Source organism: Apus apus, chromosome 6 (genome assembly GCF_020740795.1).
Source record: "Apus apus isolate bApuApu2 chromosome 6, bApuApu2.pri.cur, whole genome shotgun sequence".
NCBI lineage: Eukaryota > Metazoa > Chordata > Aves > Apodiformes > Apodidae > Apus > Apus apus.
The window spans coordinates 25835375-25847457 of NC_067287.1; the positions used below are offsets into that span (position 1 = coordinate 25835375).

Below are 12083 nucleotides of genomic sequence, written 5' to 3' on the forward strand. Positions count from 1 at the left end.
TGTGTTGGGGAAAAAAAGCAGTTGCTCTCAGTTTTGTGGCTAGTGTCTTTAACAGTTTAGAGCCAAGTCCTATAAAATTTGTGTTAAACTTTTCTGAATCCCTCGAGGTTCTGAATCCCTTGAGATTCTGAATCCCAGGATCTGAAAAGCAAATTGCATAATCTTGTAAAGAGGCAAGGGAATATATATACAGGTAACTCTTGTTTTCTAGGACATGGGAGCCTGCTGCCACTTAGATCTCTCTAGTTGTTTTTCTAAATTTGCTCTCAGTTTTTTCCTTCTACATAGGCTTCCTTTTAAACTTTAGAAGCCAAACAATGTATTGTTCCCCATTTCCCTCAAATAATTGGTATCACAGTGTTTGGTGTCAGTCATTGCATTTCTCCACACCTTTTGATGCTTATTCTTACACAGATGTATGTAGCAAATGTCATATTAGTGAGTTTTTGAGCTAGCTGAATTTTTTGCTTGGTGTAATTTCCCCCTGCCTTTGGCCATGTCAAAGGTGTTTGTAAGCTGCGAAGGTCTTGGTTGTGTCTCCCTGTGTAGCGTTCATAGACAGTGTGTCAGTAAACAGCTGAAGCCAAAGGCAAAACTCACTTTAGCATGTGCAACAGTGGATAAACAGTCTTCATACCAGAGGATGTTCTAACACATCTATATATTCAGTATTATTAGAGAAATGGGTTTCTATGTGGCTGTTCCTGGAGCACTGGGTTAGCTACTTACTTGTCTTTATTTTATTTTAGGTTGGTTTTTTGTTTGTTGTGTGGTTTGTTTTGTTTTGTTTTCTTCTTCTTTGATCCTCACTGGTGCATTTCTAAAAATGTTTCAGTTCCGCAAAAACAATAGGCAAGAGTACCTAATGTTCTTCAGGGCCATGTCTGGCCTTGGTAGTGTTGTTACATTTAACAGCAACACCACATTCTTTTGTTGTCTCCTAAAAATAGATAGCAGAAAAAAACCCCTATTTACTGGGTTAATGATATCCAGAATCTAATATGGATGGGTCAGTTTTCATGCAAAATCAGTTTGCCAAGAGTCAAATGAATTTTTGAGAGGTCCTTTTCCTGTACATTCAGACTCTGATCTTCGAGTCTTCCATTATTTAATCTCATTATGTACGGTGTTCTTTTTGTATCTAATCTTATTTTGTATGGCTTTTTGTATTTAATGTAAGAAAGACAAGAGGTTTACTGTGGGTGAATATCAACTGGACTTAACTGAACTGGCACCTTATATATTTGGACACTTCAATCTTCAATAGAAAGTTGAAAATGTTGCCCTTGTTTTTAGTTTTCATGTTTCTTTCCACTGTGGTCATCCTTTTCCTTGTTTAGGGATTTCCCAGGCCAGCTGTTTACCTGCTGAAGATCATGCAATTTCTCTGTGGCGATTAAGGCAGATAATTTAATGGAGGAGCATTTAGGAATCCATTTAACGAATTTTTAAGACTTTTTTCAGTGCATCTCATTTCTGGGGAAAAAACGAAGCTCAAGCTGCCATGTTGCCACCAGGCATTTCCTTGTGGTTCATTAGAAAGTGTTTGTGAGCCATCAGTTCAGTGACCTTTCTTACAGAGGTTTATTGGAACACTACATGAGCACATTGAAATGGATTTTTAGCATGTCATTAGCATGATTAGCAATTTTGTTAACTTTTTTTTTTCTTTAGGGTGGATGATGTTCCTCCAGGAATATCATTGCTTCCTGATAACATTCTTCAGGTCCTCAGGCTCCAGCTGCTACAGTGTGTCCAGAAAATGTCAGATGGGCTGGAAGAGCAACAACAGGCTCTGTCACTTTTACTTGTGAAATTCTTTATCATCCTTTGCAGGTATTTGCCCTGATTATTAACTCAGCAAGGCTGTTGTTTTATTTAAGAAATCTTGATCTATAAATATAGATTCTGATGACACATAAAATGTGATTTGACACTTTCCAGTAGAAATACAGAGGTGTCATTTCTCACTAGCTTAAAAAATAGTGGAAGAGAGAATAAAAGAGAGGGAGGAGCAATGCAATCATCTTAGCAATAATACTTGCCATGAGAATTGAAATAGAGGATTAGATAATAAATAACTTGCAATTAAGTAAGATTTATCTATGGGAATTCAAGATACAGGGTGCCTCATGTAAGAAATAATTTTGAAAAAAAGGGTACAATCTAACAAATGTTGGATATGAAATAACTTGAGGGAATCATACAGGAAGAACTGTTCCACATTGTTAAGGTACAGTTCTGTAAACAGCTTAGGAAACTGACTTGCTACACTATCAGTGAAACTGGCTTCCTTCTGAAATGTATGCCTTATATTATAATTCTGTTCAAGTGGGTGAATAAACTGTTTTTAGGGATCCTGCCCTCATCATTTCTTCAATTTGCTATCATAAACTGTGTTGAGAGGAATGGGGTACAATATAATGGGGAATCTCCTTTTCTGATTAATATTTCAAACAGCTTTTTTTGAGTCCTTTGGCTCTCCTTGCCCCTGAAACAGTAGAAAGGGCTGCAGGGCAGTATTTAAGTGTAAATACTGAAATATTAAATATAAGCTGAGTAGATGGTGATAATGTGTTTCTGAATTACAAACTGTTGTCAGTCTTATATAATAGCTCAGAAGTTCTTGTGTCATCACTTCAGCATCTGATCTTTGTGACTTGTCCTCAAGACTGAGGTCATGTGCATGCTATTTCTTTGTTACTGTTGCTTTCTTTATGTTCTAAAATAATGTATTTGTTTGTTTTCCTTGGGAGAGTTTAAAGTGAATAAATGCTTCAAGGTAGTAAATTTGTTTAAGTCTTATGAAGTGTATGTGCAAATAATGTGGGAGAAGTGGGGGTTATTAACTTTGTTAGCAGATGCCATTTCTGACCTTTCTATTTTGACTGTCCTGGGAATCTTCTTAACCTCTGAAACCCCAAATTCCAGATCAACAGCGTACAGCAGAGTGACTTGGGCCTTTATTTTCCTTCCTGTTAGAAGAGATGTTGTGGGCTAGTTACTGTGACAGAAATAAACATTTGAGTACATGTAATATTTTGGAGATTATTTTTGAAATGCCGATACACTTTTGTATGATTATATACAGAATGTTAAAACAAACATTGTTTGAACTAGCCTTGAGTGATATACTGTGTACATTTCTGTGGTTTTTATGTTGCTTTCATAGAAATTTGGCTAACGTGGAGGAGATTGGGATGTGTTCTTACATTAACCATGTTATCACCATGACTACATTATACATTCAACAGGTATGTGGTTAACAATTCCAATCTGTTGTTTTTGCCATTTGATGCTTCCTGCTCCTGCCAACTTTACCTGCTCTTTCAACAATAGTGTTGTATGGGGGAAAAATTGTGAGATCGGGACTGTTCTGGAGGAGATCAAGATTAACTTTGAACTTCTAGGAATCTTCTGACCACAACTTTCTTTTTTTCCTCAGTTAAAAAGCAAAACAAAAGAAAAAGAAGTGGCAGATCAGACCCCTATAGAAGAGTTTGTGAGACACGCACTGGCTTTTTGTGAAAGTCTCTACGATCCATACAGAAATTGGAGGCAGAGAATTGCAGGGTATGTGAACTAGGACAGGATTTTAAATACTGTGGTTTATGATAACTTTGGATAAACAATATGTAAAGTTTCTGACAGAACTACTGCTGCCTGATGTCAGTCTAAAAAAAAGTAGCTACATGTGTATTCTTCTAGTGTTGCATTTTACTACTGTTAGAATTTATAGCCTTTAGTGCTTAATTTGATACTGTGTTTTAGTTGTTTTTTTTTTCCCCTGAAGATACACTCTTTAGAATGGTATTAACAAAATGGTTTTTCTACCAAAATTATTTTAATGAAGCAGGCGTGCTTGAAACTGAACTTCATTGCCAGTAAAGTTTGACATCAGAGTACTAATATATCCTGTTCCATGTAGTGGAAAGCTGAGTTTGTGAGGCTTTTTGCAATGTAGGAAGAGTGGAAGCCAGGAAATGGACTTTCTGATAAGCTTACTTTCTGGCATTGTAGGCACAGGCCTATCTGGCTGTGCTTCATCCTGGCTCAAACCAGGACAGGCCTTTTTCTTTGAAGCTGCTAGTAATTCACTTTATCTGCTATAGCTGGCTCTTGTGAAACCTGCTATAATTTTCTACAAGATATTTTTTGTGTGCAGTTCTCCCTTATTAGCTCCAAATTAATTACAAGAATGTTAAATGTACATAGCGCATTATAATTAACATGGTTTTCTTCTGTGTGAACAAGGGCTGAAGTTGTTTGCTCCTTGCTGCTATCATTTTGAGCTGCTTGTCCTTTAGTCGCTTGATTTTGTTTCCATTGGGACCATTTGGACATACATCAAATATTGGACCTATGCATGCAAATAATTAAAGGCATAGAGATCACATCTCATGTTACCCTATCTTGTGAAACCTCAGGTTCATTCTCACAGCCTACATCTGTAGGATGCTGTGACTGGCTCTGACTGGCATTTGTGCAGTATGTCACTCATCTGACTGAGCAATCGTAGTGGGAATCATGTGAGCTGTGTACCTTGGCTGCTGGAGTTTCTTTGTAGCTGGAAACCTGCAGGATGCCATAATACTGCATGGACTGCAGGTTTCCTGAGTCTGTTACAGAAATATTACCTGAAACTAGATATTATTTAAATACCTTTTAAAATTATAATCTATGTGCTAGCAGTCTGGAAGTTAAAACAAAATTAAATTTGAGGCTATGCTAATAGGTGTTTGATTGTAACCGGACCATTGCTTACTCCTTTCAAAAACTGGCCCATTTTTCTAAACTGGTGGAACTGGAAAGAAGTTAATGAGTGTAACATCATAATTATATCCCTTTAATTTGATGGTTCCCTCAGTGAACCCATGGTTATGTTTCTTGCCCATTTCAAATTGCCTTGTCAAAAAATATGGCAGTCTAGGTGGTGGCTTAGTTACAATATGCAAGGACTAAAAAACAGGTTCCTGGTTTGGTTGGTTTTGGTTGGGTTTTTTTGTTTCGTTTTTTTTGGGGGGTGTTGTTTGTTGTTTTTTTTTTTTTATTTAAACTAAACCATTATAAAAAGTTTAAGTATTTCTGGGCAGAACACTAAAATACAGGATTAGCTGTCCTTTCACTTTTTCAGGATGAAATACCTTTTTTTTTTTTTGCTACTGTAGGCAAAAGGTAACTTCTGGGCTTTGGCAGTGTTTTCTGTTATGAAGTCATAAATGAATAAGTCGGTCATAAACCAAGGTATCACATCTACTTTGTTTGGTTTGTCTTTTTTAATGTAATTGCAGGCATTTCCTTAGTACAGTTGAAAAGAGCAGACAGAAGTATAAACCAGCTTCCCTCACTGTTGAGTTTGTCCCTTTCTTCTACCGTAAGTACTGTCAATAATATGTTTAAAATAGTCACCTGTGGAGGATCGAACTCTTATTATTTCAAGTTCCTTTCCCCTAAGAATACCTGATAAATGTAAAAGCCTCATCCTTGCTTTCTGAGGCTGAATGAAGTGGGTTGCTTTGCTGGCTTGTTTTTTGCTCTGAGCCGTTTTTCCGTTCTTGCTCATCTTTGAAAGCCTGGGCTTTTTCACATTCTCTTTCAGTGCCTAACGTGGTTTAAGAGGGTTCATTCTGTGAATTACAAACTTCCCCTTTTATTAGAGTATGTATAGGGATTGCACATAAGATCCCTGTAGCAACTCTAATGATAACTCATATGGAAAAATGATGTTCGTAAAGTCTTCATGCATTTTTTTTTCTTACTAAAATTTAACAGCTAGAAAGAAGGAAATTGCTGTCCATCTAGCTAATGCTTCTTGGGCTGCAGTTTGCTGTTTTGTCTGCTGTTATGTTGTTAAATATCACTATGGCTACTTTGAAATTTGTGTGTTCTCACCATTACGAATTGACTGTGTGAAAAAAGAGGACTTAATGTGGCCATGTTCTGTACTTAAATCTTGGGAAGGTGGGATGTCCAGCTAGTTTGCCAGTTTACTCACCAACGTGCTTCGTTCTGACATCAGCTAGTGCTAACAGAATTGAAGCAGCAGAAATATGCTGGAGGGGTGGAGATATGAGTCAAACCAGCCCTTTGCAGCAGCCATCCATTAACACAGCTTTAATTGAAAATAAGAAATGAAGGTTCTGTTCCTAAAGTGGTAGCATTTATAAATTTGGGGTTTCTAGGTCTGAGTCACATATTCCTCTTGTGCCTTGAGATTCCCTCTCATGCATGAAAAATAGGTTAGTTGTCAAAAAGGCCAAAGAACTGATGCCAGTAAAATGCCATTGTCTTTGTGCCAGAGCACTAGAAACCCACTCTAAAAGCCACTACTGTGGAATATCATCTGCGGATTCTCTCCTTCCCCTGGTTACTCTTAAATCCCTTAAATATATGTTGTGACTGAACTACAAGCATACTAATTAGCTGGCAGATAATAATCTGCTGGTTGGCCAACTGGCAGGAAAGACACAAAAAGAAATTGCTGAGCATGTGCTTTAGACGTTCTGTTATGACAGTATTAATTTTAGGCTTTTTTGGTCTACCCAGCCTAATGATTTATTCACTGCTAGGTACTGCTCTTGAATTTGTCTGAGGTTGCCCAAAAGATTCAAGAGAGTGGTGGGACTAGCAGACTAAATAGTGTGATCATGTAAGCTTTATTTCTTCTTTGAAGACCAGATTAAAAAAAATAGCTGTGCAATTTTCTTGTAAAACAGGCTTATACAGTCAGAAATCTTACTTGCCAGTAATTGGTAATTGTCCTAAAGGTGTATTATAATTATGAATATAAAATTCTTGCATTTTCAGTTTCTCTTGTTTAAAATACCAGCTTTTACAAACCCAAGTCATTATCAGTTCTATCTCAAAATTATTGGAAGTTTTATGATGGTTAATTCCAAATAACATTATCGTTTGCAGTTTGTTGCAGCTACTTTGAGTCTAGTATTACTGCTATAGCAGCAATATCCAGGTTATTTCTATTGCTAAGAAGAGTTCCTGAGGCTATTTCTAACTGATTTGTATTAGATACTGTGTGAGAAGAGAATGCAGGATAATTGTCTTTAAAGAGACTTCTGCTAGAAAGGTTACTGACCTGTATAGGCTTCCCTGGGAAGTTTGGCACAAAGGAAACAAGCTCAGGGACTATTTTTCTGAGCTACCTGCACTACGGTATTAGATTTTCAGTGTCAAAATTGCTCTTACCTTTGTTGTGCTTGCTACCTGCCTGTGTGTTGGCATGTCCCTCTGTTTCTCGTTGGTATGGACAAAGTGGGCTCATTTTACATTATGGATCAGATCAACAGTTGTATGTTCATAATTGTGTCAGCCTGCACGAAGAGTTGAAGGTCTGGCCTTGTGGATAAATGTGGTCTTGTTGTGTTACTTTGATAATGCTGGAATTGATGTTTCTGAGTCTGATTTATGTAAAAGGAAGTGGAAATTATATAATTAAACTTTTTTTAAATTTGCATGATCATAGGAGTAGAGAGCTTTTTCTATTATTTCATTCATTGTTTTTTTTGAGAGGAAAAACTTTGTAAAATTTATAACCAAAATAATAATACTCCTTTTTTATTTGCTCCAATTAGAATGCTTTCAAGAAAGTGAACATCTCAAGGAAAGCCTAAAATGTTGCCTGCTACACCTCTTTGGAGCTATTGTGGCGGGTGGTCAGGTAAGGAAGTTCTAAACTCTCTTCAGCTGCTGAAGCCTCAAAATATTTTTTCATTATTTAAGGCTTATAAATACCCCATAATTTGTAAATGAGAAGAATTTATTATTGGCTATGAATCATTTGATTGTCTTAAGAAGTTTGGAGTCATTCTATGCAATAGGATCTAAATGTAAAGAGCTGGGTCTTGCTTTCAAATAACAGTAGAAATTTGCTTTCTGCAAGAACTACACATTCATATGAACTGATTGTAATATCTTTATACCACAAAGAAAAAATGGGGATAACTAGACTAGGAGTTTGCACCTGCAAATGTGTTTTGTATCAACATATGAAATTAACCTAGCTTACTTCCCAGAGCTGTTTCATTGAGAGGCAAAGGGTCATTATAGCTTAGAAGCTGTTTAAAAACTTTGAAATAATGTGAAGAAGAGGATGTTCATCATCAGAAAAGCCAACATCCACTGTCTTGGCTGACTCCTGTAATGTGCTACTTGGTCTGGTCAAGAGCAAATACCTATTTCTGATCCAGGAGAATGCATTTTAAAATGTTGTCAGGGAGTGGCAAAACCAAACACTGCTCCACCAGGCAAGGCAGGCTGAGATTGAGCATGGTGACCAGCCTGGTGATATAAAATGAAAATTCAAGTACAGCTTTACCTAGAATTAGCAGTTTTTCAAGACTACCTTATAAGAATTTTATAGCATGCATTTAAATTCTATTTCCTTTTCCCTATAAGCATTCTTTTTGAAAAAGGAAGCTGAGTTAAGTGAATAAGATGGGCTGCTTTTCATCTGTAGCCATCAATATAATCCAAGTAGGCTGTTTCTTGTTTATTTAACAATTACAGGGCATTAACAGAAATAATAATGCATGTTACATGATTCAGATAACAAACTGCTGGTTTTAGGAGGTTTGATTTAATTAATTTATTTCCGTAATTGCTTTTTCTCCCCATGGGTTCCAGAGGAATGCCCTTCAAGCAGTATCTCCTGCCACCATGGAAGTCTTGATGCGTGTTTTAGCAGACTGTGACAGCTGGGATGACAGGAACCCCGAGGAAGTGAGCAGGAAGGCAGAGTTGACTCTGAAGTGCCTGACAGAAGTTGTCCATATCCTTCTAACCAGCAGTTCTGACCAGCGGCAAGTGGAGACAAGTACAATACTGGAGAATTATTTCAAATTGCTTAATTCAGACCATTCAGCTTTACCTAATGCAAGGCGATGCAGGCAGTGGGAGAACAGGTTCATAGCACTACAGATCCAAATGCTGAGTGAGTACACGGCTGTGCAACTCCTTGAAATATCTCTTGGTCATAACTCTGAAGCAAGTAATGATTGAATCATGATAGTAATGTAATGAAATGTTCTACCAAAAATGTTCACTTGGCTAAGCAACTGAAAAATTTTGAACACTTAACTGACATTACTTTAATTATTGTTTAATGATTCACCACAAAAAACCCCCCAAAGAACCCCAAACAAACTAATAAAAAACCCAGAAGAAAACATACTGGATTGCTATCATTTAACCAGAGTGTCAAGGCTCATGGACTGCCAGTCTCCATTAAAAAAAACCAAAACAACACAGTTTTTGCTAGGCAACAGGTCATTAGCACCTTAATTATTGCAGAATAAGATGGGTTTGTAATAAAATACCCATGTGATGGCTCTTTTGTGATAGTTTGCTTTTCAAATGGCATAATTGTTGAACGTTGGCCAAAAGTGATGATCTGAAATAGTTGGCTTTAAGTCATTGTTAAGAATTCAGGATTTGGAGTTTTTTCCTCTTTGATGTTCAGAAATGGAAATATAAATTAATATAATATATAATATTATATATTAATATATTAAATATAAGTTCTTCTTTTCTCAAACTTCCAAGAAAACTGAAGAATAGGACTGAAATAATGGAGAATCCTCACAGTATAAGGCTGCTGTAGAATGCAGAGTAATTGCATGATGAGGCATCAAATGTTTGTGTGCTTTAATAGAAGGCTTGCTGCTTATGTACTTGCAAATAGCAATGACTTTAAACAAAGCCCCAAAGCAATCAAAGATAGTTGGTAGCTGAGTTTTTCTCCAGGCACAGTATGTTACATGATAATTTTTACAGCATCAAAATGTTTAGCTTTAGGCCTAGTGCTCTGTGCTTAAAATGTACAACATTCTTGGTCCAAGAATTCACAGTATATAGTTTGTTGTATAGTTTTTTCCTATGCTGCTTATGTTATTTTCAAAAAAATGCTTGATGGATTTGTGAAGTGTTTTGTCTTTGATGCCAGTTCTGTTTTAATTTTATAGATACCATCACAGCCATGTTAGACTGCACAGATAGGCCTGTTCTGCAGGCAATTTTTCTTAACAGTAACTGCTTTGAGCATCTCATCCGACTGTTGCAAAACTGCAAGGTAAAATTTCTCTTATCAGCATATTTTTCATAAAGCCAGTGTTATAATATTGCAGGTGCGTAAGTTACCTTTATGTCTTCCTTCTGAATTAGATGTGATTTTACCATGTGTACAAACTGGAAGGAAAAAGTTGGATTGGTTAGAGCCACTAAGTCATGAAAGTTCTGAAAGATCCAAGTTGCTCTGAAATATTTTTATTCCTAATGAAGTAGAGACATTTCTTGTCTGTCTTGTGGTTAAAACAATGAGTGTATATTTTGAGTCCTAAGCAAATACCTTTACAGACCCTGCTCAGTCTCTGAAATCTCTTAAGGTTGGTACTGGAGGCAATCTCCTCCACTTTTTTTTTTGTATTCTCTCACTGGTGTGCTAGGATGTCACTTGCAACTACTGCCAGATGGAGGTCTGAATTGTAATTTCAGAGGCGAATTTTTCAATTAAAAAAAAAGCTTTGCATGTGTGCCTGTGTAAGTGTTTCAAAATACTTGAGTCTTGTGTAGCTGACAAAACATAAAACAGCTCAAGGTGTTACAATGTTCATTGATTGTTTTTCTCCCTTAGCATAATATTTAGTGTTACATAGTTGTTGTGTTTTTATCTCAATCCCAGATGGTCATTGCAAGCTACTGTCTTCCACTGATTGCTTTGTAGATTTCAGTTTTCCCTGTGCAAAATAGAATAGACATGATGTAACTCTGTGGAATTTTTTTTCTCTTTTTGTGAGATATTGGTGGCATAGCTATTTTCAGCTCTTCTAATAGTTTATAATTTAATGCTGGCTACATTATCCAGTTTGAATAAAATGCATTTAGATTTTGGATTGGAACATCTTTCAGTACAGTGATATATTAAAAACAAATGTGTGGATTGTATCTTAAGCTGTAGTTACAATCAGTGGTAGAATGCCAACTGACTTGTGTTTTGAACAGTGTTTGGAGTTTATTTTCTTCTGAAAATATATTGTTTGACCATTTCATTCTCCTCCCCTGTTTGGGAATCTGTGCCTATTTTTGTATTGACCTTGTACTCTCTGAGAAATCTTTCTTAATTTCTTCTTCCATCAAGCAGTGTGCTGTTTACCTGTTTATGGAAACTGTCTTCCTGCTCTGTTATAAATAAGTGGTGGAATTTAGGAAAGCAGGAATAGCTGCTCTATTTTTGCAGCTTGCTCCTTCTATTTTTACTCCATGTCATAAGATGCACTCTTTTGAGGGTGTTTTCCTGTAGTAGTCTAATAGATTTGATGTCTGTACTGCTAGTTTGCTACATAGTGTTTTTTTTTTTAACCTTTTGCAGTAAAAAATGCCCTCAAAGGTAGGAAGTAGGGAGAGGGTGGAGGCTGAGAAGGTGTTGTATATTGATATTTTCCATGTAAGTATATCCATTCTTTTTCAAAGACAAGTAGCAAAGGTTAATTTAGCTGTGGAACGAGTGTTTTGCCTTATTAGCTGGTAGTGGAGACCCTATCTCTGGGTCTTTTTTCTTTAGCTATCTTGCTACTGGATTCACTAGCAAGCTGTGTAAAGCACAGTTCTGCAGCTCTGCAGGTGGCAGGAGAGTTCAGACATAGATCTGAAACTCAGGAAGCTATTGGATCTTCAGCAAATTTGAAGTGCAAGAAATTTCCATGGAAAGGAGAAGTAAACAAAACCCATACCTCTATTTCTGCTGTAGATAACTCAAAGAACTTGGGGTGTTCAAGGGCATACTTCTACTCGTACTTCCTAGTCATTTGCAGTTTAACAATCTTCTAAAATTTAATCTTTTTTTTCTTCGTTCTTTATTTTTTTCATATTTGCTGGTTTTAAGGCTTATGGGCAAACTGTCTTCACTTAACTGTGCTCTAGGGCTAGGTAACTGCACAAAAGCCCTTCAAAAGTGCTTAAGTTTTGATTCCATGAATGTTGCTTTTTGGCTGTGATATCCAAAAAGAGGGAATCTACTTCAGAGGTGCTTATTCTATACTGAGAGTCATTTAACAAGCTGCTTTGCCTGTCCT

The 12083-nt window shown here is 36.6% G+C and overlaps 1 protein-coding gene across 6 annotated transcripts in view; it reads left to right on the forward strand.

The window, feature by feature from the left end:
• Window positions 1–12083, forward strand: part of NBEAL1 (neurobeachin like 1) — an 86459-nt gene that overhangs the window by 23233 nt on the left and 51143 nt on the right. For 5 of the 6 annotated variants that reach the window (XR_007889847.1, XM_051623043.1, XM_051623047.1 and 2 more), the window contains exons 4-10: window positions 1675–1836; window positions 3173–3254; window positions 3446–3573; window positions 5292–5374; window positions 7590–7675; window positions 8641–8947; window positions 9978–10084. Coding sequence is in view for 5 of the 6 variants with exons in the window: in XM_051623043.1 (XP_051479003.1) it covers window positions 1675–1836; window positions 3173–3254; window positions 3446–3573; window positions 5292–5374; window positions 7590–7675; window positions 8641–8947; window positions 9978–10084 (955 nt within the window). In the remaining variant the exon portion in view is untranslated. The remainder of the gene's footprint in view (window positions 1–1674; window positions 1837–3172; window positions 3255–3445; window positions 3574–5291; window positions 5375–7589; window positions 7676–8640; window positions 8948–9977; window positions 10085–12083) is intronic. The other variant, XM_051623046.1, reaches the window with a different exon arrangement.